Here is a 27,701-nt window from a genome sequence, read left to right as displayed (position 1 = left end):
CAGGATGGAATCAATTCATGAATCGATGAGAACTGTGTGGCTTGATATTAAATATTGGCTAAGATCCATTTCAGACAAGTTAAATAAATGTGCACCTGCTTCTTGCACGAATATTGTAGTCCTTCGTGCTTTGGATATTCAAGTAAAAAATGTGGGGGTTCGTCTTCCTCGTGTAGTTAGATGGTGTAAACCTGGGATAGGTTGGGTTAAGCTGAATGTGGATGGGAGCTGTAGAGGTAACTCAGGGAATTGTGGTGGTGGAGGCGTGATAAGAGATGAAAAAGGTTTATTTAAAACAGTTTTCCCCTCAATATTGGGTTATGGAATAAATAACATGGCTGAATTGAAGGCGATTATTTTAGGGATTCATCTATGCAAAGATCTCGGATTTGATCAAGTGGAGATTGTATGTGACTCTGCTTTGTTGGTTCAGTGGATAAATTCTGGGAAGTGCTCGGTTTGGAACTTATGGGATTTGTGGGAAGAACTTATGCTAGCATTAAGAGGCATACAGTTCAAAATGAAACATGTTTACAGGGAGGCGAATAAAAGTGCAGATTTCTTTGCCAAACAAGGTGAATCTGATATTTCTCAATCATATAGTTGTCAAAATGATCTTCCTCAACAAGTCAAGGGAATGATTCGATTGAACTTGTTGAGTTTTCCTTCTTTGCGCTCATAATGTTTTGTGTTAATTCACTTTTAGTGGTTTAGTTTCTTAATTTTTCAATTGCTGGTGTTTGATTTTTTTGGTTTGATTTATATTGGTTAAATTAGTTTTAGGGTCTTGAAATTTTGTTTTTATTGTCCCAAAGTCTCGAAATTGTAACCACGGTTTTCCTCCGCCATAAGTGAAGGATTTTCTAATAAAGTTTAAGACGTGCCGCCCTCTTTTACCAAAAAAGAAAAAAAGAAAAAAAAAAGGATGTTATCTTTTGTTTCCGTCAGTACTTTGTCAAACTAGAGATAAATATTTACCAAGTGTACAATGAACTAACCTGATAAAATTTTCACTTGAGGAAAAGAATTATGTTTTTACAAACATCAACACATTTGGGCACAACACCCGTAAAACCAGTTGATTTACATTCCATAAAATAATACATTTAGCTATAGCTCCCCATCAGCATCTAAACAAATAAGGTAAACAGCCAAGCCAATGACTGGAACAAATCTAAGATAGTTCACAATTCCAGCTTTACTTTTCTGAACATTTTGTAAGTTGTCACCTATCAACCAAGGCTGGAAGATTATGTACAGGCATATATCCCAAATAAATGCATAAGCCAGCCTCTCTGATCCCAGATAACTAATCAAGAATTCCAATCTGTCCATTATACTCCCAAAATCACCATCCATTCGGCCGAAGAGTCCCCACAGCACAGAAAATACACACACAGCACCTCCGATTAATCCTACGACAGGTGCACCATTGATCATCACTGAGCCCAGTTGAGAGGGCTCTCTTGGAGAATACTCCAGATCAGCATCATTTAGCCGGATAGCCATGTAAGGTATCAGAAAAGCTGGCTCACAGAGATAAAACAACAAAGATACTTTAAGTTAGTGAAACTGCAGTTGCATTTTCAAAAAATTTATCAATGAAGAGTGGGAAAGCAAGGTAGTTGGTTCATTAGGCTTCAAGGATGTTCTTTGTTCCCCTGACATAATAAATGGACAAATGGTTTGAACTCAATTTAATTCAAGATGAAAAAGGTGGTGCAATCAGCTTCTGGAACATTGAAATGTGCAGGCAAGTTTATCTAAGTCTATGGTTTTCAGGAACTTCTACCTGCCTGATCTTGTTTTACGCTTAAAAATTATTTTGAAATGTTTCCAAAACAATGATTTGCAGGAACACCCTCTCAACCTCAAAACTTTCCAGTGAGGAAAAAAAAAAAGGCTGTGCATTGCTTACAAGAACAGGGGATAACATTTCAAATATAATGATGTGAGAGAAAATTATCTATGTCAAATTAAAAGCTTTGGGAATAACCAAATTCATTGCTAGGCTTTCATAGTAGTCAAATTCCTGAATCAATATGGAAATAGCATTTCTTTTCAGTATATTCTATTATTCACCCAATAGGGTCCCCCTCTCAAAACCCAGTTCAAACCCAACAAACCTCCTCATCATAACTCTAGGGAAGAGAAGCCATTACCCTTGGCGTCATTGAATCAACATGATCACAGTTTATCTAATCTCCACATTTTCAAATCACCAGTCATGAACTTTAAGAGATTCGGTTGGAACCCAACCATAAATGACTAAGTTGAGTTTGGGCAATACTCTATTTTCTTTTCTATTTTTTTCCATAAAGTACTAGCCCAATTTGTCAAAAAGGATTTATCATACTTTCCACCAACACAATCAAGATGGGTTCCCTTTCCTTCTCACTTCTTGCCTAGCATTAGAGTTTGGTGAAGAAATGTACTGTTTGTAAGAAACATCTGGAGGCCCCATAAAACATCCAGAGACCCCTTGTATCTGTCATTCTTACGGTCTGTGAATAGCAGGGGAGCGAACATCAATGTCCAGCCAATAACAAAGTTGAATAATCCTTCAGCCATCTGATCACATAAAAAATATCCACTCTTTAGTTGTGGAATATAAGAAAGGAGTTTTTTTTTTAGGGTGGGATGTCATTTTCTCTTTCCAAATTTACATCTAATGGTGGTACTTACAGGGTGAAGTACCGGAGCATCAATCAGATAAATGCCAGCTATTCTGCCAAAAAATTCATTGCACAAGGTTCAAGGAAAAAACATGATAAAAAATAGTAGAAGGTATCTCCATTGCTTCAACACATGTAATGGCTGAATATCTGGCGCCACGATGAAATGAAATATATGAAACTTTAGGAGAAGGGAGAAAAACAGAGCCAATTAAAAAGTGTTAAATGTCATTCTAAAGCATTGTGTAGAAGTGTAAAACAAGCCCTCCAAGTGAAACATGTTGACATGGAATGATGCTTACAGCTAACCAGTCTAATCCCATGCCATCGGGTGTAAAATGTAACCTGATTAATCCTCAATGTCCAAAACCATGAAAAAATGTTACAATGATGAGTAGCATAGGTCAACCCTTTGTCATCTAGGATTTAGAACCATGATATATAGCACTAAACAGACTCTGAATCACTGGTGGCACTAATAATTTTAACTGAAATATTAGTATCCAAAAAGTTTTTTTCCAACTCCTGTACAGCTAGTAAATTGAATCCCAACATTGTACAGACTATAGACACGACAATAGGAGAGCTGCTTCTTGGGTTAGAAATTAGGTTCATTTACTTTAAAGTCAACCCCCACATTTACATCAGCAGACAAATGGCGTTAGCAATCAAATCCTTAATGAACAGAACTTTGTGTTTGCAGTTCTTTCATAAAGTGCTACATGTAGAACAGCCAGCACAAGTTTTCCTTCACAGATACATTTAAAGAAGAGGGCAATAAGATGCCTCATGGAACTGAAATTTTTTCTTTCTTTTTTTTTTTTTCTTTTTTGGTAGCAAAAGAAGATGATTTCAGTAAGGAATAAAAAATGCACAAGAAAAGGAGAATCTAAGATCCTCCCAATCTGGACAGCCAAAATAGAAGTAAGAAATAAGAGATGAAACACACCAATCAAGACACCAAAAATAACCAATCCCATTGAATGTCAAAGAGCTCACTCCCTTTAAGCGGCCCGAACTAACACGCCAAAGCGAGGCTAAATAATTAATCTTATCCCAAAGTAAGGAAATCAGCTTCTTCCCAAAAAAAAACAAAAAATAAACAAATTACACTCCAACCATAAACCCCACAACACTGCAAACAATGCACAATCTCCATAACACCACAGTATCCTTCTTCCTACCAAAGCCACAAAAAGGGATACCCAACAGAGTCTCCACCAAGTTTGGGCAAACCCAACTTTCTGCCAATATATCAAAAAGTCTCTTCCATATTTTCCAAACAAAATTACAGTGGAAAACCAAATTAGAAGCTGTTTCTGAGCTTCTAAGGCATAAAAAGCACACATATGGAGAAAGGGCCTGCAAAGGTCTCCAACTGATCTGCTAACATTATTGGCATTAACCCTCTTAAGCACAACCAAGTAAAACTGTTGGAACTTTAACCTTCCAAAATTTTTGTATACAATGGAAAGGAAAAATTAGCACTAATAAAAAAATCATAAAAAGATTTGCAAGAAAAAGCCCCTGAAGAATCCAATGCCCAATACTGACTATCTGCACCAAAGGAAACTTAACAATTGTCCAACACAACAACAAAGATGAACAGAGAATAGATAAAAAGTCATTCAATTTGATTTTATTTTTTTTCCAAACCATTGAAAGGTATTAAACTGTCAAAAGAGGAACAAAATCGACTAGGTACCACAGATGCTCCGATAACATGTTGATTTTTAGGGTTTAGTTTACTTGGGGGAGGGGAGTGGTGGGGAATAAATGATGGAATGGAGAAACCGAATTACGCGTACCCCTCAAATATAATAAACAATATTGACAATAATCAAAAAATTACATATTGCGCACACTCTTATAATATTTCTTCACAAACAGACCCCTGTCATGCGATGATAATAAGACTCCAACAAACAGTTTGGTTGTTTCTATGTAGTCTCTATGAGAACCTACTAATATTTATCACAAAAATAATACTGAGTAGTCAGCCCTAAAAAAAGTTGTGTGCCTCCTTAATAAACAGATAGGTAATGGTGGATGAATTCAAAATTCTAAATGAAGATACATGAAACAAATTTATATAAAACATTAAGGATTAGGATCATTTTTCCATGGATAAGGATTAGAACTTCTAATAAAGTATCTGGTATAGGTACAATAAATATTATAAAAGGACATATTTTGAATAAAGAACATTACTAAATTACATCTATTGTTTATCAAACAATTAGGAAGCATACCAGAGTTCATGAGAGGCAAGACAAAGAAAAAATTAAGAGAGAGACCCACAAGAGAATTGATGGTGTCTGAATTGATGGCCCATACAGGATCTCCCTGTGGAATATACATGCAAAAAACTTAAGTCTTTTACCCATCATTGCATAGTATGTGTGAGGCTATGTTTGGTGAAATTTTCCCCATAACAGCCTAGAGGCATTATAAAATTTACGAGCATAAAATATAAGCCAAACTATATCAAAGTCTACAGATTTGCAGAATCACTAATCACCACAAGAAAGTTCAATCAAAAAATTTTGTGATATATCTAACCGATGTCCATGGAAGGTCCCCATACTTAAATGTAAATTGAAGTTCAAAGTTCAGGTGTTCATGCTTTAAGAGAATTTGAAGTTTAAATTGCAGGCATTCATGTCATTGAATTTGAAGTTGGAAGGCTGTAATCAGATTATTCTCTCTTGCCAGTGGCACACTATTTGGTCTGCACTGAGGAGGGGATTGGTTTGCATGGAATAGGGGCTGCAGGTAGCATTTAACACACAACAATCCCATTACAGGTATTGCATGGAAAATGCTAGTACGGCATAATGGGATTGGTGCATTGTAAATCTCACTTGGTGCCCCTCTTCCATGCAAGTTTTTTCTTCCAAAAGTTTCCAAACCACAAAAATAGCATCCTGATTACACTGGAGAAGCCAAAAAATAAAAACAAAACAATTCCATCTTTCTCTCTGCAGTGGATTGTGCATCTTGTCTTCATACTGCAAAAAGGATTGGCTCATAATACAGTAACAATGTTATTTCAAATACTGTGAAAATGTAAATGCAACATTCCTTTTGCTAGTTGTTCCAAGATCATGTTCACTATCTTTTTCAGAAGATTATTTTCAGCACTTAAAACATCTAAACAAATTATTGAGTATAGTTGATAGCATCTAATGACAAATAAGTTAGAAATTCTTCATAAATGGAAAGCTCCAGTCAGACAAATGTGAATTTTGTACATTAACAAGTATGCCCACAAGAAAAATGGTAGACCTGAAATCACAAGTAGGGAGCAGCACAGCACCATATAACATATTTTGAACAAAGTTAAAAGTCAGTATTCTCCAAGATGCTGATCATACAACAACCTATTCTAAAGCTCAATTTGACATGTAAGCTCCATCTTGATCTGCTGAAAGATGAGAGCTCACTCTTTTTAAGAAACAAAAATTCAAATAAAAAATAGAAAAGATAAAAGATGTGATGGAGGAAGGGAGACTAAAGCTAGAGGGACCTTTAAGATACAGGTCATAAGGGTACCAAACACACCCTAAATGACTATGTAGCCAAGAAAATTAAAAAAAATATATTCATGGAAGATTTGAGTTTTTAGGAAATCCTTCAAAATAGTTCTCACACTTGAAATCAAAAGTATCTCCTGAATTAACATAACATTGTTCAAGAATAATTTACCATGTAAGGAAAAATGAGGACATAAGCCATCCTTTGCAATCTCCAAGATAGATGAGAAAAAAAAAAAACACATTTCCGAAAAGGAAGGGAATGAGACAATGTCCCATCATGTCCTTATGGATCTTACATATATACAAGTCAAACAATTTTATTAAAGGCATCTCTATTCCTTTGTTCCTATGTTTTCTATTTAATTTACAGTTGCAGCTATCAAAAAAACAGCATTCGATTCTTGGATGCATTTTTGGATGATGGCAACTGTGCCACATTTTAGATGAATAGAACTTGGCTTGCTTTTTGAATTTTATGAATAGATAGGAGTGAGACACAGAAGTCCCTCCCTACCTCATAAGCATTTGGCTGATGAGAAATTGAGGGGAAATAAGGAGGAAATTTTGATTGGATGCTATTTGAAGAATGAACTGGCTTGCATTTGGGCAGAGAGATCAGGGAAATATAGAAATGTAAACTTGACTTGAAAAGAAAAATATTGCTTGATGCTTTGGGATTGGATAAGATACCAAATTAAACCAGAGATTAGTCATGTTATCTTTGACCCCCCAAGAGAGAAACCGCAGCTCCATCCCCACTGCTTAATGATATCTCTCCACAAAACTTCATCATTTAATGCAGCATTTGACTACCTTAAACATTCATGACCTTTTTAGCAGGACACTCGTGGGCAAGACGTCTTACCTAGTGTAGAAACACCACGTCTTAACTAGAACTGAATTTATGAATTTGCACATGGACTATTAGTTATGTTGGGTAATCTGCTCAATTTTTGCTGACATTGCACCAAACTGGACTAACCAACTCAACCATGAGATCAAAACTGAATTTAACAAACAGGTAACTGTAATGAAATCAAACAACAGGGCACACATGTTTTCATAGGAAAGTCAACGAAATCACAATTTTCAAGATCAGGGTTACATGTAACCCTGATTAACTTGGGTTGATTATCTCAAAATATTTGCTGATAAATAAACCTACATTAAAATACTAAAAACAGCTGCCACTTTAGTGAGTGATTTGTTAGTAGAAAAACCTTAAATATGTCGCAGCCACCATCAGGATTTTGACAAATTAGTCAAGCACCATAAATTCACCTAAACCAACCCAGTGTGCACTGCAACACCATTGACTAATTAAGCTAACAAAAAGCCCACCATTAAGAATGGAATGGGCATTTAATTTCCCCATCGCTGAAAAAATTATCAAAAAACAATTCAAAGAGTGAGAAGCGGTGCTAATAGATGTAGTTAATTCCAACATAGTTTGTTTAATTCCAACACATTTTGTGCTGATTCTACCTAATTAAGTATGAATTGTGGGGTTTGGAAGTCAGGACAGAAGATGCAACGTGCAATATGACACACCATTTGGTTAGAATTACAGAAGTAGTTTGTAATAGCAAAAAACCAATCCTCCCTTGCCTTCAAAACCAAAAAACTAAAACGACGCGAAAATGAAGAAAAATCCAAGAAAGCAAAGAGCAACTTACTGGGGCATAGGGAAGGAGAAAAAGCCACAAAACGTAGACACCCTCAGCAATCCACAGAACGGTTCGAAGGGCTCTCCGCACAAAATTATCATCTGCATCCTCCTTTGAGTTCGAAATTGAATCGGAGGAGGTGGACGCGGTAGTGGGTTTCCGGCGAGCTGCGAAAGCAACAGTCCTCGAGCTTCGAAAGGCGAAAACTAGAGGAGGCCATGTTTTGGGGTTGCTGGAGAAAAGAGGATTCCTTCGCCCAAGCAGCCGGTGAGGAGATGGCGAAGGGTTTGTGTTTGAGTTTGAGTTGGAGGGTCTGTGTTGTTTGGGAGGAAGGAGCAAGGGCTTGTTGCAGAGGAATGCTAGAGACGATGACGTTATCGCCGTCATCCCTCTCCGCCTCGGCACCGGGTAATTTGGCCCTCCTTTGTTAGCCCTCCCTTTTTTTTGGAGGGGTTCCTCTTCCATACACTCCCAAAGTAAAGATAATATACAAATTCCATGCTACCTCGTGCATGCAAAGAGACTCGAACCTTATTTCCATAATAAAGGATGGAGAAATAAATCATTCAATCAAAGCCTCAATTTGTGTTTTAGTATTAAAAGATTGGACCCAACTTCATCTCATGTTTCATAACTCATGAGGAGAAACAAAGTTATTTTATGACTCATCTAGTATTACAACACAGAATCTCTTCAATACATTTTAAATATTAGGATCCATCAACTCTTGCATGACGTATTCAACCACTACCAATGAAAAGATATGTTTGTTCAGCCATTTTCACTAAAACAAATGTTATATTTTACCACATTGCTTTAATAATGCTTGTGAAAAATGTTTAAAACTATCATTATTAAATAGCATTCTATAAGGTAAAATGTTGTTATAAAGTATTTGAGTTGTATGCATTAATGATGTTTTATGCATGATGTGGGATAAAATTTATTTATTTTTATTCCTTGTTATTTTATCAAAAATCAAGTACATTTTAAGTGATGATATGGATTTAGATGGATAGATGATAGGTTGGTTGTGTTGTGAATGAACTTATTATGTCAACTCTCATCAAAAGCGTAAAGATCGGGATAGTTAGAATCATAAAAATTGTAAAAGGAGGGAAAAGTAGAAAGTTGAAAAAATTTAGATTAGAAGAGATAAGAGAGATAGATACGAAAGTGCTAAAGGGAGAAGAAAATGGATGAGAAAGAGATAAAGAGATAAGAGGGATAAAAGACACTAGGGCTTTTTTAGCACTAAATTATTGCAAAAAAGAAAATGAAAGAGAAAGAAATAAAAGGATAAGAGAGATAAAAGACACTGGGGTTTGTTAAGCACTAAGTTATTGCATTATGTTTGTTGAATTGAGCTAGAAATCTTCTTAGAATAATCATTACACATATTTATACCCTTCTCAAGTCAAACAAATATCAATTTTACGATTACAAGCATAAATTCAAGATATTAAATCCTAATAATAGAATGTGTTCCTAAATATTAAAACATAATCATAAATTGGTACTCTTTCATAACATTAAGGGTTTAATTATTATAGTTGACAAAAAAATTTACTATAGTTAACATGATTGCCCAATACTTATCAGTCTTATGTTGTTGAATGAAAAGTTGAATGACCTTCGAGATGTTTTCTGATCATGATCACGTGAAAAAGAAGGAAAGTATGAACGTCTTAGAGGACCCAGGGTATACTCTGGGGGATCACTCTGATGTCTAAGTAAGGGATTTACTCGAAAAGTTTTGTACAACGATAGAATAGGTTGGAATGAGATGCCTGACCTCTTCATGCAGTCCTTTTTTATATTGGTGAGGTTTGACCCAATGGTGATATGCCATTTATAAGCGTTTTAAGGCACTGGCGTGGATCACTCTAATTTGTATGGTCATTACAGCATTGACATGAATCACTCCGGCTAGACGATTGACTTGGGTGGTTTCGTAACTGCCCTCATCAGTGTAGTGCTTTAGTATTCTCTTGATTTATGGTAGGTGTCAATTTGATAGCAGTTTTCTTAATACTGATATATTTGGGGCATATCAGTTCCCACCCCCCCCCCCCTTTCAGGTTTTGAACACTTGAAGCTTGCTTCCAGGGTTCAAAAGTAGCTTTTTTAAAAAAATAATAAATAACTTGTCAGTCATCCGAGTCGGTGTTGTTGCGGCTTGCCGAGCCGTTTCTGCCTCGTTGTTGGCTCATTCGAGTCAATATTGCTACCGAGCTGCTTATGTGGCTTTCCGATCCGATGTCGCTACAGAGCCGTCTACGCAGCTTGCTGAGCCGTTTCTACCTCATTGTCGGCTCACCCGAGCTGATGTCGCTACAGAGCCGCTTACGCGGCATTCTGAGTCGATGTCGCTACCGAGCTGCCTACGCGGCTTGCCACGTCATTTCTGTCTCGTTGTCAGCTCATTTGAGTCGATGTTGCTACCGAGATGCTTACGCTACTTTTCGAAATGATGTCGCTACCAAGCTACCTACGCGGCTTGTCGAGCCATTTTCGTCTCGTTGTCAACTCATCTGAGTCGATGTCGCTACCGAGCCGCCAAGGCAGCTTATCGAGTCGTTTCCATCTCTTTGTCGGCTTGTAGAGCCAATGTTTTCAAACATCCCTTGATCCGAACAACTAAAAGATGAACAGGTCTTTGTGGTAATGTTTGTGCCAACCAGCTACGACCTAACTAGCCCTTTGAGTGGCCATTCGTGCCGACCAACTCTGATCCTAGCAGCTTTTTGAGTGGATTTTCATGCCGACTAGCTGTGTTTTGATCATCTCTTTGAATGGCTTTTTTGTACCGACTTGCTATGTTCTGACCAACTCTTTGAGTGACCTTTCATGTTGATCAGCTGTGTTCTGACCAGCTCTTTGAGTGGTCTTTCGTGCCGACCAACTTATTCTAACCAGCTCTATAGGTGGATTTGTGCCAACCAGTTGTGTTCCGACCAGCTCTTTGAGTGGCCTTTCATGCTGACCATGTAGAGACCCGAAGAATTATAGTAATTAAATAATAAAAGAAGTAGAGAAAGTGATTTTTTTTTCAAAAAGGGGGTTTCAGCAACGTCTCGTCGACAAGTGCAGAGTACTCGTCAACGAATAGGCTTCTTGGGCTCGTTGACGAGGACATGGGTCTCGTCAACGAGAATTTACCAAGAGACTGTTTTTAGGGCCTAAAACTCGTCGATGAGGAGAAGGTGTTTGTTGATGAACCTACTTTATGGACTAGTCAACGAGGAGATGTGCCTTGTCGACGAGGCCATGTGGACAAGCATTCTATAAAAGGTCAAGAATTCATTTTCCTGCGAAAGAAACATGCAGGATTTCTCTCTCTCTCTCTCTCTCTCTCTCTCTCTCTCTCTCTCTCTCTCTAACTTTGTCCCCTTTGCCTTCTCTCTAGATTTTTAACCTGGTTCTTTGCTAATTCGACAATCTGAGGCTGCCACATCACTCTTGGGAAGATTCTCTTCATATCTGCTGGAGTGATTTGTTGGTTAGGCCAATTTGGGCACCATCCCAAAATTTTGGGTAAGTTAGTTATTTTAATATTTATTAAGGTATTTGGTATTTTTTGGGCTGAGGAAAGGTATTAGATGAGTTTATATTGAAGTTTTGTTGGGGGGAAATGTAATTTCAGGGTGTTGAGTTGGGAACAACACGGGTGCAAGATTGGTTATTTGTGGGCTTTTCAATAAGCCAAGTAAGGGGATAAACTAAGTCAGTATTTTCATAAAATTATTTATTATTATTCAGCTTTTATTTCCAAAAAAATTATGTATGTTATAGAACTGGGTTTGGAAATATTGTTGTTAACAGGAAAATAATTTTAATACATTTTAGCAGGGGATATGATTTTTGTGCAGATCTTACGATTAGAACATTATTCACTTTTGTGTGGCATGATTATGAAATTCTATGATTTTATGTAATATCAGAATATTATGTTTTCAGAATAAGCATATTATCACTATTTTCAAGAAGATATTCAAAACGGTACAGGAACTATGTTTAAAGTATGATGTTGAAACAATACAAGGATTCCAAAACTATGTTAAAATATGTCGGCGTAAAGGCCATGGTTTTACATGATATACTATGTTAGCACAAGGGCTGTGGTTTTACATGTTATACTATGCCGGCATAAGGGTCGTGATTTACAAGATATAATATGTCGGCGCAAGGGACGTGGTTTACATGATATGATATGCAAAAGTTTATGAAAATATTATCATGACAGATATTATTATGAAACAGCTATGTATCATTATTGATTTAGGTTTTCACAAAGCACGGTATCGTAGCTAGGTTCACGATCATGTATATGTTAGAGCTACCACATGTCGTATAGGACTGTAGGAGAATAACAGTCGATGTGGTTTCATGGTAGTGCAGGCATCCCTCTGGCAGTCCGGACCAAGAGGGGCAAACCCATCGTACTTACAGACTTATGTTAATTTAGCGTGGTCAGCCAGCCATTGATAGGTCCCGCCTTCGGACCACACAACCTAATCATGTGGGGGTAAGACATGACACCAGTCAGCTATCCATTCAGAATGTTATTTCATGTATAGTTATATAAGATGATTTTCATCTATAGAAACTCAGTACGTTATACCATGTTATGATAAATTATGTTTTATCCAAATATGATACAGACAGTTTTACCAAATATGATTTATGAACTGTTACATGTATAACACGAAAATACTCATGTTGTCACATACTGATGTTAGTTTATTTCTCTTACTAAGAGGTGTCTCACCCCAACATTATAAACATTTCAGGAAATCCAGATAGAGGGGCGGATAAAGCTTTGCAACATTAGAGATTGATTGGGTTACCCTATCAGAAGGGTAAGTGGTAGAGTTAGGGTTGGATTTTTGGGTTGAGACCCTAGAAGCACTTTTTGGTCTTTTGCGGATGATTGTACATGTATGTATATTGCAGATTTAATAGAAATCTAGTATGGTTTCAGGTATTTATGGTATATATATATATACATATATATATATATATATATATATATATAAAATTTTATGTTTTCTGCTACTTAGGTATTAGAGTTGTATTTCAGGTATATCCCTGGTACCCATGGGTCCAAGTTGATCATGTTTTATCAGCTTAACAGGATATCAGGATTATTATATTAAATGTTATTAAAAAAAATTTATGGTAAAATAGGCAGGTCGTTACAGACCAGTTGTGTTCTAATCAGTTCTTTGACTGGTCTTTTATACCAACCAGCTCTTTGTGTGGATTTGTGTCAACCAGCTGTGTTTTGACCAGCTCTTCGAACGGCCTTTCATGCTGACTAGCTGTGTTCCGATCAACTCTTCAAGCGTCCTTTCATGCCGACCAGCTCTTTGAGTTGCTTTTTCATGCCGAGCAGCTCTTTGAGATTTACTTTGTGTCGAGCAACTCTTTGAGATGCACTTTGTGCCAAGTAGCTCTTTGAGATGCTTTTTGTGCGAGCAGCTTTTTGAGATGCACTTTGTGTCGATTTTTCCTTCGCCTCATAAGCTATGCTCATCATTTGGGCTTTCTTTAGGCCTTATGAGCTTTGCTCATCAGTTGGACTGATTTTATTTCACCTTATAAGCGGTACTCATCAGCTGTCTTCAGGCCTTATGAGCTTTGCTCATTAGTTGGACCCATTTTCTTTTGCCTCATGAGCCATGCTCATCAGTTGGGTTGTCTTTAGGCCTCATGAGTTTTGCTCATCAATTGGGATGGCTTTCTTTCACCTCATGAGTCGTGCTCATCAAATGGGTTGTCTTCAGGCCTCATGAGCTTTACTCATCAGTTGGGCTGATTTTATTTCGCCTCATAAGTCGTGCTTATCAAACAGGTTGTCTTTAAGCCTAATAAGCTTTGCCTATTAGTTAGGCCATAATTATAGGGTTCCGAGATCTTTCTCTGGGCTTGTGGTTGTGTAAGGGGTAGGCACCTGTTTTGGATCACGTCTGTTTGGGGTTGTGTGCTTGTTTGGGATGCGTGCTAATTCGAGATATGCACTGTGATGACCCAAAAATATATATATATGATTAAAGTACAATAATAATAAAATAATAAAAATAGTCATTAAGTTAATATCAATACAGAAGTGTTTTTCTGTAGGATCCTTGATTCCATGTTTGATGCCTAAGAAAGACCTTGTCTTAGCGAGTGCTCAGAGACCATTGCGGCTCAGTCGCTCCCTGGAGGTCGGCCTGGTCAAAATGGAATTTCATAGGATAAACAGGATAGACACTATTTGTACACGTAAATAAGTATATATACATAAAATAGTGTTTTGACAGACATAATTTGTCGAAATACATAATAAGATAATAATAATATAGGTATCATATGTGGGGCCCACAATACTATGTGGGGTCCACATGAGTCCCGGAGCCACAAGACACTGTTTATATACGTAAATAAGTACATAAAATAATGTTTTAACTGATATAATTTGTAGAAATATATGATAAAATAATAATAATATAGGTATCCTATGCGGGGCCCACAAGACTGTGTGGGGCCCATATGAGTCCCGAAGCCGTATGGAGGTTTTCACAAGTCTCAAAACTATGTAGGATGCATAAAATCGTATAAGAGTTATTCGAGTTACGTAGGATCCATTCGGGTCTCGAAGTTGTGTGGGGCCCACAAGACCATGTGGGGCCCACATGAGTTTTTAAAATTTAAATTTAATTCTTGTTCAAAAATAAATAATAAAATAAATAAATACTAAAAGTAGTTTAAAATTAATAACAATGATAATAATAATGATAATAATGATTAGAAAAAAAAATAATAAAATAATAGAATAATTAATTAAGTTATTGATTAATTAATTAGGTAAGTAATTAATTAAAAAAAAAATTATTTAGTGGGAATGGTGGCAAGCACTCCCACATGGCCTCCATCCCTATCCCATACCTTGCCCATCCCTTGCCCATTCTTTAATTTTTAAAAATTATAATTTCACCCATCTCCCCACACTTTTATAAATTCCATTTCTTCCCTAAAATTTTCCTATAAATAGGGAGCTCTCAACCTTCATTTTTCACAACAATTTTCTAAGAAAGAGAAGGATTAGTGAGTGAAAGAATTTGTGGTGGAGTAAGAATTTTGAGTAAGTTCTCACACACCCACTCTTTCCGATCTCATATCTTAAAGATAGTTATTGTGTTCGTAGCACACGGTAAAAGAAGAAGGTAAGTAAATTTTGATTATGTTAGTTTCTTTTTATTTTAAATTCATACCCAAGCTTATTTTGTACGTAAATTTTAATTATGTTACTTAGTTCCACAAAATTTTCATGAGTTTATTTTTACGCATATTTAATTATACCAGTTCTATCTTTAATATACTTGCATCTATTTTTGGGTTAAGAAATGTTCCAATCCCTTCGGGTAAATTTTCAGCATTTCTTTCTATTCAAAAATAAAATTATATATATTTTTAACACAAAAATTGTGTGCATGAGTTTATTTTTACGTTACATTTTTTTATGTAAATATGAGTAAAGATGAGATTTTCACGATATTATTTTAAATTGCATAAATTATAATAAGATGATTTTCAAACCCCTTATGGCAACGAAAGTTCAAAGTTACAGATGCTCGGTACCGCAGCTTAAAGTTTATACGGATCAGAGTGCACCCACACTGTTTACAGAGTGGTTATTTATGTTAGTGGATTTCTCCTGAGTGCACACCTGGTTCTAGACCAGGACTTAATAAGAAAAATCTCACTTAAAGTTTACGTACGTTGATTTAGTTTGGTCAGCCAGCCAGCTAAGTCCAGTCTTCGGACCGCACAACCCAGTCATGGGGGTAAACATGACTTACGGCAAACAGGCCTAAGGGTGGTTTTTATAATATATGTTTATACATATTTAATTACGTGTACAAAGTTACTGATGATTTGAAGGAAAAGTGTAAGTTTACGTGAAAAGGATCATTTTGGTACTTAAATGACGATCTAAGGAAAACGTATAAGGAAAAGTATATGTATGTTTATCATTAAATATTTTTACAGTTTTAAAGTTAAAAGTTTAATTTAGCAGTTATAGTATATGATTGTAAAAATTTACTGTTGAAATTGATGACAAAAGTTTTATGCAGAAATTTTTAAATTTATGTTTATTCTAAAAGCAGTATTGAAGTTATAGTATTAAATATTATTTTACGAAATTCTTTAAAAACTCATTTTGGCCACACACTAATAATAATCTTATTTACTTACTGAGCGTCGTCTCACCCCAATCATATTTTATTTCAGATAACTCTGAAGGACATGTCGGAAATCAGGCTTAGCAAGCATGCGGGTGGGGATTAGAAAAATAAAGATTAATTAGAAATATAGTATGATTTCAGATATTTACGTTTGTGTAATTTTCTTCTTTTGAAATAAGTGATTGTAACATGAATAATTAGCGCTCTGGTTTGAATAAAATTGAGTTTATTTGCTTCCGCTGTAAATTAGTAGTAAAAAGTTAATATCCCAGGCCCCTCGGGGTCGGGGTGTTACATGCACCTTTCTTGGGATAGGCAACTACTCGGGAGTCATATCAACATATGTCTACTTGAAATCTGTGCCTGACCGGGTATACATCCTCCTTAGAATGTGTGCTTGTTCGAGATATGTACCTTTCTTGGCATAGGTAACTTCTCGAGAGTCATATCAGCATACATCTACTTGATATCTATGCCTGACCAGGTACGCATCTTCCTTGGAATGTGTGCTTGTATGGGACTTGTATATTTTTCTTTGAGATTCGAGCTTCCTAGTGATTCCCGCCCTCTAATGATGTGTTCCTTTTTAGAGATTTGAGCCAACTTTGTTCTATAAAAGGCACTTATGTTCATTCCTTCCTTGTCTCCACTGAAAGCTTCTCTTTGCGTCTTCTAGGTACACCCTTCCATCCTCCTCTCATTTGTTTGCTTTCATTGTGTTTGTTTATTTTTCCTTGGCATTGTGTGGTATTATTTTGACTTTGTTCTTCATATGTTCTTCACGTGTTCTTGAATGTTCTTCATGTGTTCTTGAATGCTCTTAGTAGATTGTTGAAAGTAGTCCCTGTTGATTCTTCTTTTTGAAAAGTACAAGTTGTTTTTCTTCTTGCCCTTTTAAAGTCTACTCCCCATGAGGTCTTCTGAGGCTCAATATGTGCCTCCGACTAGCATAAGCAGTGCTGGGTCTTATCTTACCTATGAAGATTTGGGTGACCTGCGTCGCTTGCTTGCCATTCCAAATAGTATCCAAGTCAAGCTGCCCACCAGCTCTGAGTCTGCTCAACAACCAGGCCCTAATGAAATTTGCCTATATACAAATTATCTTGACCTTGGTCTTAGGCTGCCTTTTTTTCCCTGCTGGCCCCCAACTCATTCTTGACATTAGTATGTTTTTTCGTGCTCCTTATCCAAAGTGGTCACCAACCCACGATAGCTTTATTTCGGAGTTGCTTTTAGATGAGAAAGCACACCAATGAGAGAGAGGTGTAATACTTCAATTGTCTCCCTGATTTTAAACTGTTTACCCCTAGCAACTCGTCCATCCATGATTGGAAATTCTGGTTCTTCTTTGCATCAGGGAATCTTAATTATCATGGGTCCTGCATCTGTTCGACCCCTCTCAACTATTCCTTACCCTATCCTTCCCTTTTTGTATATACACATAGGCATATTATTTTTACCCCTCTGTTCTTCGTCTAACTCTACCATCCTTTTTAGCCCAACAGTGCCACCTGGCCCCATCTTTGTCTCCCTTGGAGCAAGCCATCCTTCAGGAGCTTCAAATTGGAGCCCAGTAGAGAATTGTTCCCTACACCGAGTTGCTCAAGGAGTGGGTCCTTGTGCAGTGTCAAGTCAACCCCGTTTCGCCCGATTTTTACTTCTCATGAGCTTTGTGGTATATATATGCTTTATTTGGTATTTACCCTCCTCTTTTTTTTTTTTTTAGGTATGGTCTTTAATCGTTTTGAGAACATACTTGCTCAAAGGAAAACGCAAAGGGCATGCAAGAAAAAGAAGAAGAGCTTACAAGGTGAGTCTTCTCAGGTGGAACATGTTCGTGCAATGGATGACGAGTAGCTACCCACTCAAATGTCTCCACCTGCTGCTGCTACCTTCGCCGCACTGCATGACCCATTGCTTTCTAGCCCTGCTCTCTAGTGTGCGGTACATTTTGAAGATGCCTTGGAGCTGAAGATGACTCTTCCCGAGAACCTGGCCGCAACTACTCGACATACTTCTTACCAGATTGTTGTTTTTTTTTTTCTATAAGCTTACTTTGCAGTTCACTACTATATGCTTATGGTGATGTTATTTTCAGTAGGTAGGTATGGCTTTGACAATGGAAGATAAAATGGTCGAGATGTATTGGGTCTCTACAGAGGCAAAGGAACGAAACCTTGCCCTATAGAATGAGCTAAATGAAGCTCGTGCTGAAGCAGAGGCATGGGAGAGGGCTCTTCAAGAGAAGATCTCTAAGATTCTGAATGAAGAGATCCATGTTGCTGTCAATACTTGTTGGTGATGTTATTTTCAGTAGGTAGGTATGGCTTTGACAATGGAAGATAAAATGGTCGAGATGTATTGGGTCTCTACGGAGGCAAAGGAACGAAACCTTGCCCTATAGAATGAGCTAAATAAAGCTCGTGCTGAAGCAGAGGCATGGGAGAGGGCTCTTCAAGAGAAGATCTCTAGGATTCTGAATGAAGAGATCCATGTTGCTGACAATACTTGTTGCGAGTGCCACGATATCAGACTATTGCAACTCCAACCAGTTTTTGATAGACAACTCTCAGATATATCAAGAAGGCTTTCGGAGGTGTTGGGAGCAGGTCAAGACACTGCACCCTTATCTCTCCCTGCCTAGCATCTGTTCACTTGGTTATGGCAATGAAAGTCCTCAGTCAGGGGAGGAGATTGAAGAGAGGATGGAGAAGGCAGCAAAGCTAGTCAGTAAGAATTCACTCTAAAATTTTATTGCTTTGTAACTTTTGGAAACTTGCTTCTAAAACTTTTTATAACTTTCTTTTAAAGCATACAATTTATGAATAGTATATTTTCAACATTTCAAAGTTCCATTTGTTCTTGATTTCCTTCCCTTCTAAATCTTTCAATGTGTATGTTCTTGACTTGACTTTTGATGCTATCTATGGCCCTTCCCGCACCAATCACAATCTACCATTTAGAAGATGACATCATGCTGATATCACCCTACCACATGTGTAACGCCCCAAAAATAATTATTATAGGAGGTGTAGTGATTTCAAAATAAATAAATAAATAAATAAATAAATTATTTATTTATTTATTTATTATTATTATTATAAATTAAATAATATAGTATAATAATATATTAATATAATATAATATAATAATAATATTTTATATATATATATATATATAAAACATTCCGAACAGAAACTAAGAAAGGAGGCAGAACGCCCCCCCCCTTCGGCGATCTCTCTCTTTCTCTCTCTCCTTGTTCTCTCTCCCTCTCTCCTTGATTATCTCGGCCAAATGGGCGCCGATCGAAAAATAGAAAATACCACTAGGATCCTATCTCCACCACTAACATTTTCACCAAAGTGGATTTGTCATAGGAGCAACGTAGGCACCACTCCTGGGGTAAGGTATACTCCCTCTCTTTCCTCAACTTTTCCTTAAACCTCTAGCCGAATCGACGATCGGACACCACCATAGGGTCCTAGGTTCAATCCTCGTCATGTTGACCAGAGCAGATTTTTAATTTGGGTTTCCTAGGCACCACTCCAAAATTAGGGTAGGATAGGGGAAATAGGTCCGTTAATTATTTTTAAAGATTAATTAGTATTGGGAGTGTGTGAGCTTAAGAAATATTAAAATAATTATTATTTCGGGGAGTTGAATTGATTGGTCTGTGAAAAATGTGAATTTGAGGGTTTTGAGCATCAAATGCCGCGGGGCATAAAATTTGGGTACTTTAGCGAGATCTTAGTAAGTCAGGTAAGGGGAATAAGTTATAAAAGTCAATTTTGAGAAATACTAATTGAATTATTATGTGAAAATGAAGTATGATATTTTACCTGAATTTATTATGTTATGAATATCAGATAAAATGGTGTGACATATGAAGTATACTGAAAAATTATATATGATGATGAGTGTTTTCTAGGAAAATGATGAAATGTGAAATATTGATATGCTTAGTGGAAAATGAGGGAATGTGATATATAGATATATGTAGAAATGATTCCCATGAAAATGAAAAAGTATGAAATACTGATATGTGTATACTGAGAAATGTTAAAACATGTAAAATGAAATATATGCTATTATGAGAATGGAATGAATATTGGAATGAGTATATTGAATTGCGAATACTGAAATATGAATATCAAAATATGGAAATGGGAAGTATAACAATGTAAAATTTTGCAATATGAATATTGAATTGTGAGAATTGTAATGTGAAATTTTGATACATGTATATTGAAATATGAATAAAGAAATGTGATTGATGAAATGTCAATACCGCGTAATGATTGCGGGTATGTGGTAATAATAACCCTAATGGATGGTTATGGAAACCCTAATGATGGGTAGTGATATTGAGCACGGTACCGTTGCTAGTGGTAATAGTGCAACCACACAAACTCTTGGAGTGTGTGGCGTGGTAGTCGATTGAGCCATTTAATAGAGTTGTTGTGCCCCCTGAGTCTGAATCAGGGTTATAGGTCGGCTGGTCGTACTATAAACGCTAGATATATGATATGATATTTTGATTTAACTGGGTCGGCCAACCGTGGTTAGATCCAACCTTCGGGCCACACAACCCTGACCATGGGGGGAAGCATGGCGTGGAAAAGAGATCCTCAGGGCAGCCATGAGTTATAAACGCGATATTGGCACTGGGTACTGAGGATACTCATGTGTTGGATAGTGAAATGGAAATGGAAATGGAAAGTGAAAGAATGATAAAGATGGACTGAAATGAGAAATGAAAAATAATGGAAAATGAAAAATCATTAAGAAATGAATTTGTGTGAGTTAATAACATAAATAATTGAGGCGAAATAAAACTGTAACAACCTGCTTATAGAAATAAAATCTTTTCTACTATTTTAAATTAAAACAATTTCATACACAGTAGGAAGCAAATAACATGAAACACAACCTTATATATATATATATACCAGAGTATCCAATTATTCCACAAATATTACATGTTTCACTGTACTCTCAAAAACTACCCATACTGATACCATGGCTAACAAAAATTTACAACCCAAAACAAAACACTCACCCTAAAAAAGGGTAGTGCTACAATGCCTCTACCTACGAGCCGGCACTGCTCGCCCAACTAATTCACCTGAAAAAAATAATTCAACACTGGGGTGAGCCAAAGTTCAGTAAGACGAAACATGCTATCACTAGTGTGTGGCTACTGAGCTATAGATCTGTACAAACTAATCTAATTTAGAATAGTATGAGTAACTGAATTTGAAAATGCTGATATTTCAAAACAGATAATAAAACCTTTAACTATATAATTTAACATGTCAACCTGTATAAAATTACTTTTCATAATAATACTACTATTTCAGAAAGTCTAATAATACTATAATATCTGAGAAAATTTCCCTGGATGGTTGTATGTCATGATTTAACCCCTCATGACAGAGTTGTGTGCCTCGAAAGCTGGATCTACCACTGGTTGGACTACCAGGGTAAACCACTCTACTCCTCAATCAGATCGGTCCTCCTCAACCCATATCTGATGGGGAGCCTATCCACAACTAGGCACGATCGACCTCATACCACTTACTATCTAAGTTAAGTGATTGCACTCTAAACTGAATATCTGTAACTACGGTACCGTGCTCTACTGTCTAATCTATTAGGGTCTGATACTATATAATACGTTTATATATACAACTAACTGTTTCACCATGATTCTATAATAACTATATTAACCATGAAGTTGTAATAGTCTGTAACTATATCAACTATATTTTTCTGAAATAATTGGTAAATCTGCATGTCATGGTGCTGTAAAATTGTAAAATCATGGTATTCTGAAAGATACTGTAAAAGCATTAAACTGTTTGTATATTCTGTAAAACATATTCCTGAAAATACTGTAAAACATGTTTCTATACAATATTCATACTCTCATGCCACACAATAATTTGAAATATTTTAACATAATTAATAAATTGTATAAATTCCTGCTCTAAATAATAATCTGGTAAAAACATAAACTTTATACTAAAATCATACTAGGTTAACATAGCATGTTTCCCTTACCTAACTATCGAAAAACCCCTACCATATACTGGTCCTACACCCGTAGGGCTTCCTGCTCAACACCCTGAAAATAATTTTCGTTAGAACAAAATATCAATATTTCTTGGCCTACATCATTTCCTACAACTGCTAGAAAGCCAGAAACTGAATAAAAGGTCTTACTCTGATTCTGGGGAGAAATTCGACTCGATCCCACCGACGATCCGCTTTAACAGACTTGAAGAGAACTTCGCCAGGAGCGTCGTGGTAGCCTCGGATCGTTGATTCAGCGACTGATGGGACCGAAATCGAAGAAAGAAGGGTGAGAAATCGTCCATGAGAGAAAGAGAAGGGTTTTTGCTAAATTTTTGTTCATTAAACTGAGTTTAGGACTATTTATACTGCGGCCCTCGTTGACGAGCCACGTCATCTCGTCGACGAGGTCAAGTATAAGACTCGTTGATGAATACCATCTCCTTGTCGACGAAATTCAGAATCCAAAAACAGCCACTCGGTATTTTCTCGTTGACGAACTGCTTCCTCGTCAACGAGATCCTCGTGTTCCCTCGTCAATGAATCCCCTGTGTTCATTGACGAGGCTTTAGGAAAAATTCTTGGGTTATTACGTCCAAAATGCAATGTCATCGACGAATGCTTCGTGTTCGTCGACAAAGTTGGTTGCCTCCTTCTGTTACTGTTTCCATTTCCTCCCCTCTTTATTATTTAAGTACCATTATTATTTGGGTCATTACAAAAACTCTCCGCCTGAGGGCTTACTGAGTAAGGTGAGTGTCTTGATAAGTATTAGTTGTAGCCGAACTTGAGTTAATCGGGGAAAGTTACAAACGATATCAGAGTAGAGGAAAGCTGCATGTATGAACGTGTAATCTTCCCTATTCTCAAGAACTTCGCTGGTAAACATGGGTTGCATGTGAATGGTTTTGAAAAGGGAATTAAAAGCTTATGAAAACTTGTATTCTATAGTTACATAACTATAAGCATATATCAATTTATTTTCTCAGATGATGTGACGATTTAAAAGAGTATATTATGATATAATGAAACTCATACTGCCACACACTGTAAATATTTATTTCGTCTTATTAAGATGTGTCTCACCCAAATATCTAAATATTTCAGGAAATCGAGATAGACCAGGTGATAGAACTCTGAGATAATGGGAAGCCAGTAGCCTGATATACGGGGTGAGTGTATGACTAGGGAGGTGTGATTCCCCTAGTGTATTTTGTTTATTTTTGGGGATGTATTGAGATATGTATATTGATCTAGTGGGATAGTACTCTGGTATGTGTATTTGCTGTGGTATGTAAACATTATGACTTCTGCTGTTAGGGTTGTATGTATGACTGTTTACTCGGTACCTTCTTCGGGTTAGGTTATATGGAAATGGTATTAGAGTTATTGACGTGGCCGATGTGTGATGATTAATTTATTATTGATTTTTAAAAAATGGTATAAAAAATCAAGGCATCACAACATGTCACCTTTGGATTTCAAAAAAAAAAATATTTGTGCCAATTTTGGGTTGCCACGTGATGCAATGGATGGCTGACACGTGGCAATCATAAGTATTTTCCCGCCTCTACTTCTATTCTCTAAATCAAGCCAATCTAGTTTGGCTCAAGTCAACTTAAGGCCGACAACTACCTGAACAAATTCGACTTCATGAACCGCTCTAGTTTTTATTTAATATTTATAAAAAAGTTATTTTTAATTCAAAAAAAGGAAAATAATAATAAATTTGAAAAAAATCTTTGAGTCATTTTTTACTCAGGGCACCAAAAAAATAAAATAAAATAAAAATATATAAAAAAAACAAATAAAATGGAGAAAATTCTTTAAAAACCTAAAAAAATTCTAGAAAAATCTTTAAAAATTCTAGAAAATCCTAGAAAATGTTTCAAAAATTTGGGAGTGTTTTGGAGATCCTTTCTACTTGAATTTAGTGCATTTGCATGATCATTTTACATGTTTAATATTTGTATATATAATGTTTTTTGTGTGTGTGCATGTGTGCATCCCCATAATAAAATAAATGATAAAGTAGTGTTTCAGACCTCCCCTATAAATAGTCCAAAGGGAGATTTATCTAATAAGACTCCCTCCTTTAGAAGTCATATTAGACATTCCTAAGTCGCACTTAATTTTGCATGCTCTCTTGAAAATTTCAATGTTCACTAGATTGTTTAAAAGTTAATGAAAGACCATCTTATTTAATTTGAGTTAATTCATAGTTAATTAGATATTGTTCATAGAACAAGTGTATAGAGGGTGTTAATTCCTTTTTCGTACGTAATTATACTCTCAATCCCAATTTTGATAAAAGCAAACAGGGCTATCAATTCCTTGATTTTAGAATTAGTTTGTAGACTAGCCAATAAGTAGTATAATAAAGATACTTAATCTGCATCTTTTCTTTAGAGAACCTTGGTTTATTTTTAGATATCAATTTGACCTCTATATAGAAAGACTTCATATTATTAAAAAAATCTTATAGCCCACCCACATCCACACAAGTTAACCTTTAAGAGCAAAAAATATTATTTCTATAAAAAAATATTATTAAATACTTTTATAATGTTTTTTTATATACATAATATCTATTTTAAACTGTATATAATAATATTATTAAAAGTGTCATAATAATCTTATTAAAATCACATTATAACATTCATGTTCTCATATTTTTAGAAATCTAATTAGCAAACTAAATATATAGTTAAGATATTTACATTTGTCAAATCACCAATTAAGTTAAAAACTATCACTTTTAATAAAATTTCTAATGCAATGAGAATGCTAAGATAGAAATTTAAAAAATTTATATCTTTCTTATATTAATAGTATCTTGTTTATTAAAAAAAGAAAGGATAAAATCCAGTAACATTCCATGATTTTTTTTAAATATCACACTACACCCTTGTTTTCACTAAAAATTTTCTGGAAGGTTAATTTTATTGATAAAATGAACCTTTTGTTAGTTGATTATTAGTCAATAGTTAAGTTTAGTGAAAAAATAAAATTTATCCTTGATAAAATGACAATTTAACCCTTCCACTCAATTTTGACAATAAATTAAAAGAATGACATTAACTTAATAAATTAAGTTGAAAAAGTTGATTAGTAAAGTGTAATATTTTTAGAAAAGTATACTAGTTCAAATGTGTTAGCTTTGGTGCAATCCTATGAAGGGGGTGAATTGGTATTTAAAAATTTTATCCCCTAGGTCAATCCACTAATCAACTGTATTACACAAGCCTAAGGTCAATCTAGTATAAGTAAAATAAATCAATGTAAATATACAACGAAATTTAAAATGCATTAGAGACTTAATCAAGCATGCACAATAAAGAAATAAAGGACACAACACCTAGAAATGTTATCGAGGTTCGGTCAAATTGCCCACGTCCCCGCCTTGGCTAATAAGTACAAGGATTTCTACTATAGACTCACTTAACGTGTGGAGCGACACCTAAACAACTAGGTCAATTAGTATAAGACTGACCTCAACCTTTACAATCAGGTCAATTAAGGGGCTGATCTCAACCAACACAATCCTTCCCGGGTTGGATTACCGCCCCCTCAGGCCATGCCCGGAAATACAACAATAAGTTTACAATAAAATGGTATAGTGTTTATGCTTTCATGTAAAATAGATATGTACCAAATACGCATAGTATAATCAATATGCTACCAAGAGATAGGATTTGATAAACTCAGTGTAGTCTAAGTGTCTACTCTCAAATATTTATGCAAATATTGCAATCAGTGCGTGAGAGTGTAAGTGATAGGATCTTTGTGTCAAAAAAAATATTTCAATCACATTAATGCACGAACAAAGATCACAAGCACACTTCAAATATCTTAACAAATAATGTTTCTTAATATGTACCACAAGAGATATTCATATTTAATTTATAAAATAATTTGATCTTTGTGTTCAAGAAGATAAAATCAATCAAAGGGTATTTCAATAAAGATCTTTTTACATATGCACAAATATCTCAACAAAATATTTCTCAAAGAAAATTACATGAGATATTTGAAATCGGTTTGCAAAAATTTATTTCACAAACAAAAAACAATACGAACTCTTGAGTATTGTAATGATGATGCAAAACTCATAAGTTCTATGAAGTTTTTCTACGGAAGACTTATTAATGAAGTCTCCTAGAAAAATTTCAAGCTTACTATCGAATAAAAATATATATAAATAAACTAAAACTAATGAGAGTGTAAGCTTAACTAGATACTCACAATAACACTCTTACTTAGCAAGGTTTGCAATAATGATGAGTAAGAATGAAGAAATAAAGTTTGGATGTGAGAAATAGAGCTTTTGAAAATCGGAAAAATTTGTTAATTGTTTTGCTAATCAAGTTTCTAATTTTTGCAAATGAATGGCTATATATAGAGATAAGAAAAATTATAGCCATTAGGACATGTAGGGTATTATTAATATTGTTTAAAACCATTTTAACCCTAATAAACCCCGTTTAAAAATATTAACTGTGGTAAAAAATATGGGGCAACCCGAGAGCACCGGTCGATTAGGACAAGTTCGGTCGACCGAAGTTCTTGAGGTTTGGTCGACCAGGTATTAAATGAGCTATAAGTTCGGTCGATTGGACATCGAGGTCTAAGGCGATTTTTCTGAATTAGAGTGGTTTGGTCGACCATGGCGTTGAGACATCTCCCGAGGACTCTCGGTCGACTCGAGCGTTGGAGTACATTTTGGGCTTGGTCGATCAGGTGGTCAAAAAGTTGACTCAAATGTAGTTCGGTCGACCGGGTATAAATGAACTATATGAGTTCGGTCGACCGGACTGTGGTCAAACTATTGACCTGGTCCGGGTTCGGTCGATTGGGCGTATTTGTACATGGAAGTACGGTCAACTGAATGTACCTATTTAGAGCATTTTAGTCCTGTTTAAGCATGCAAACACCCTATTCAAATGACCATTCATATATATATGCATGAGTGACTGTCCTGAGGTCATTTGTAGGTCCTTTTTAGTTTGAGAACACTGAAAAAATCAGGTGTCGGTCGACTGAAGGGTGTTCCCTAAGGTCCATATATGGTCTTGAGCTTATCCATCCTACCATGCAGGTAAGACATTAATTATTATAGACCATGTTTTTTATATTACTATTACAGACCCAAATAATATAAATTACAACAAGAAAATGTTCTTCAGGGTCTTCGATCTTCAAGTCTTCATGTGCCATCAAATGATCTTGTTATTAAGAACCTGCACACAAACTTGATAGACATCAAATACCAGAGTATTTGTCATAATCAAAACAGGGTATGACCCATAGGGTCAACAAAATGAACTAATTGATATAAGTACAATAATATAAATAAATTATTATATATTTTTTGAAAATAAATAATAATTCTAAAAAAATATTTAGATAATTATTTTGCTTCACAAATTTTTATATACATTTCATGCAAATTAAATGACTAAACATATCTTTAAAAATAAAATATAGTTTAAAGTCGACTTGGGTCTGCCA

The 27,701-nt window shown here is 35.7% G+C and overlaps 1 protein-coding gene across 5 annotated transcripts; it reads right to left on the bottom strand.

Annotated features, from left to right (window-relative positions):
- Positions 1 to 989: 989 nt before the first annotated feature.
- On the bottom strand, positions 990 to 8,439 carry LOC131154104 (uncharacterized). Of its 5 annotated transcripts, none has more exons than XM_058106623.1 (5): positions 7,891 to 8,439; positions 4,928 to 5,021; positions 2,686 to 2,723; positions 2,436 to 2,571; positions 990 to 1,526 (listed from the first exon to the last, which is right to left on the bottom strand). In XM_058106623.1, exons 1-5 carry the CDS (start codon positions 8,344 to 8,346, stop codon positions 1,111 to 1,113), a joined length of 1,140 nt encoding a protein of 379 aa, XP_057962606.1. In that variant the 5' UTR covers positions 8,347 to 8,439; the 3' UTR covers positions 990 to 1,110. The 5 variants fall into 5 exon arrangements, with proteins under 5 accessions (XP_057962606.1, XP_057962604.1, XP_057962609.1 ...); XM_058106621.1 differs by having other exon boundaries at positions 2,406 to 2,571; positions 7,891 to 8,380; XM_058106626.1 differs by lacking the exons at positions 2,686 to 2,723; positions 4,928 to 5,021 and having other exon boundaries at positions 2,406 to 2,571; positions 7,891 to 8,389.
- Between the last annotated feature and the right edge of the window lie 19,262 nt (positions 8,440 to 27,701).

This window comes from Malania oleifera, chromosome 4 (assembly GCF_029873635.1).
Source record: "Malania oleifera isolate guangnan ecotype guangnan chromosome 4, ASM2987363v1, whole genome shotgun sequence".
NCBI lineage: Eukaryota > Viridiplantae > Streptophyta > Magnoliopsida > Santalales > Ximeniaceae > Malania > Malania oleifera.
This window is presented reverse-complemented; position numbering and strand designations above follow the sequence as displayed.

Bases quoted from the DNA above. Each gene is read 5' to 3' on its own strand.
- LOC131154104 (XM_058106621.1), bottom strand. From the start codon at position 8,346: ATGGAAGAGGAACCCCTCCAAAAAAAAGGGAGGGCTAACAAAGGAGGG. The intron at 5,022-7,890 runs GTAAGTTGCTCT...TATATTCCACAG, and splicing joins TTCTCCTTCCCTATGCCCCA to GGAGATCCTGTATGGGCCAT. The intron at 1,527-2,405 runs GCAAGAAGTGAG...TCTGTGAGCCAG, and splicing joins TCACCAAACTCTAATGCTAG to CTTTTCTGATACCTTACATG.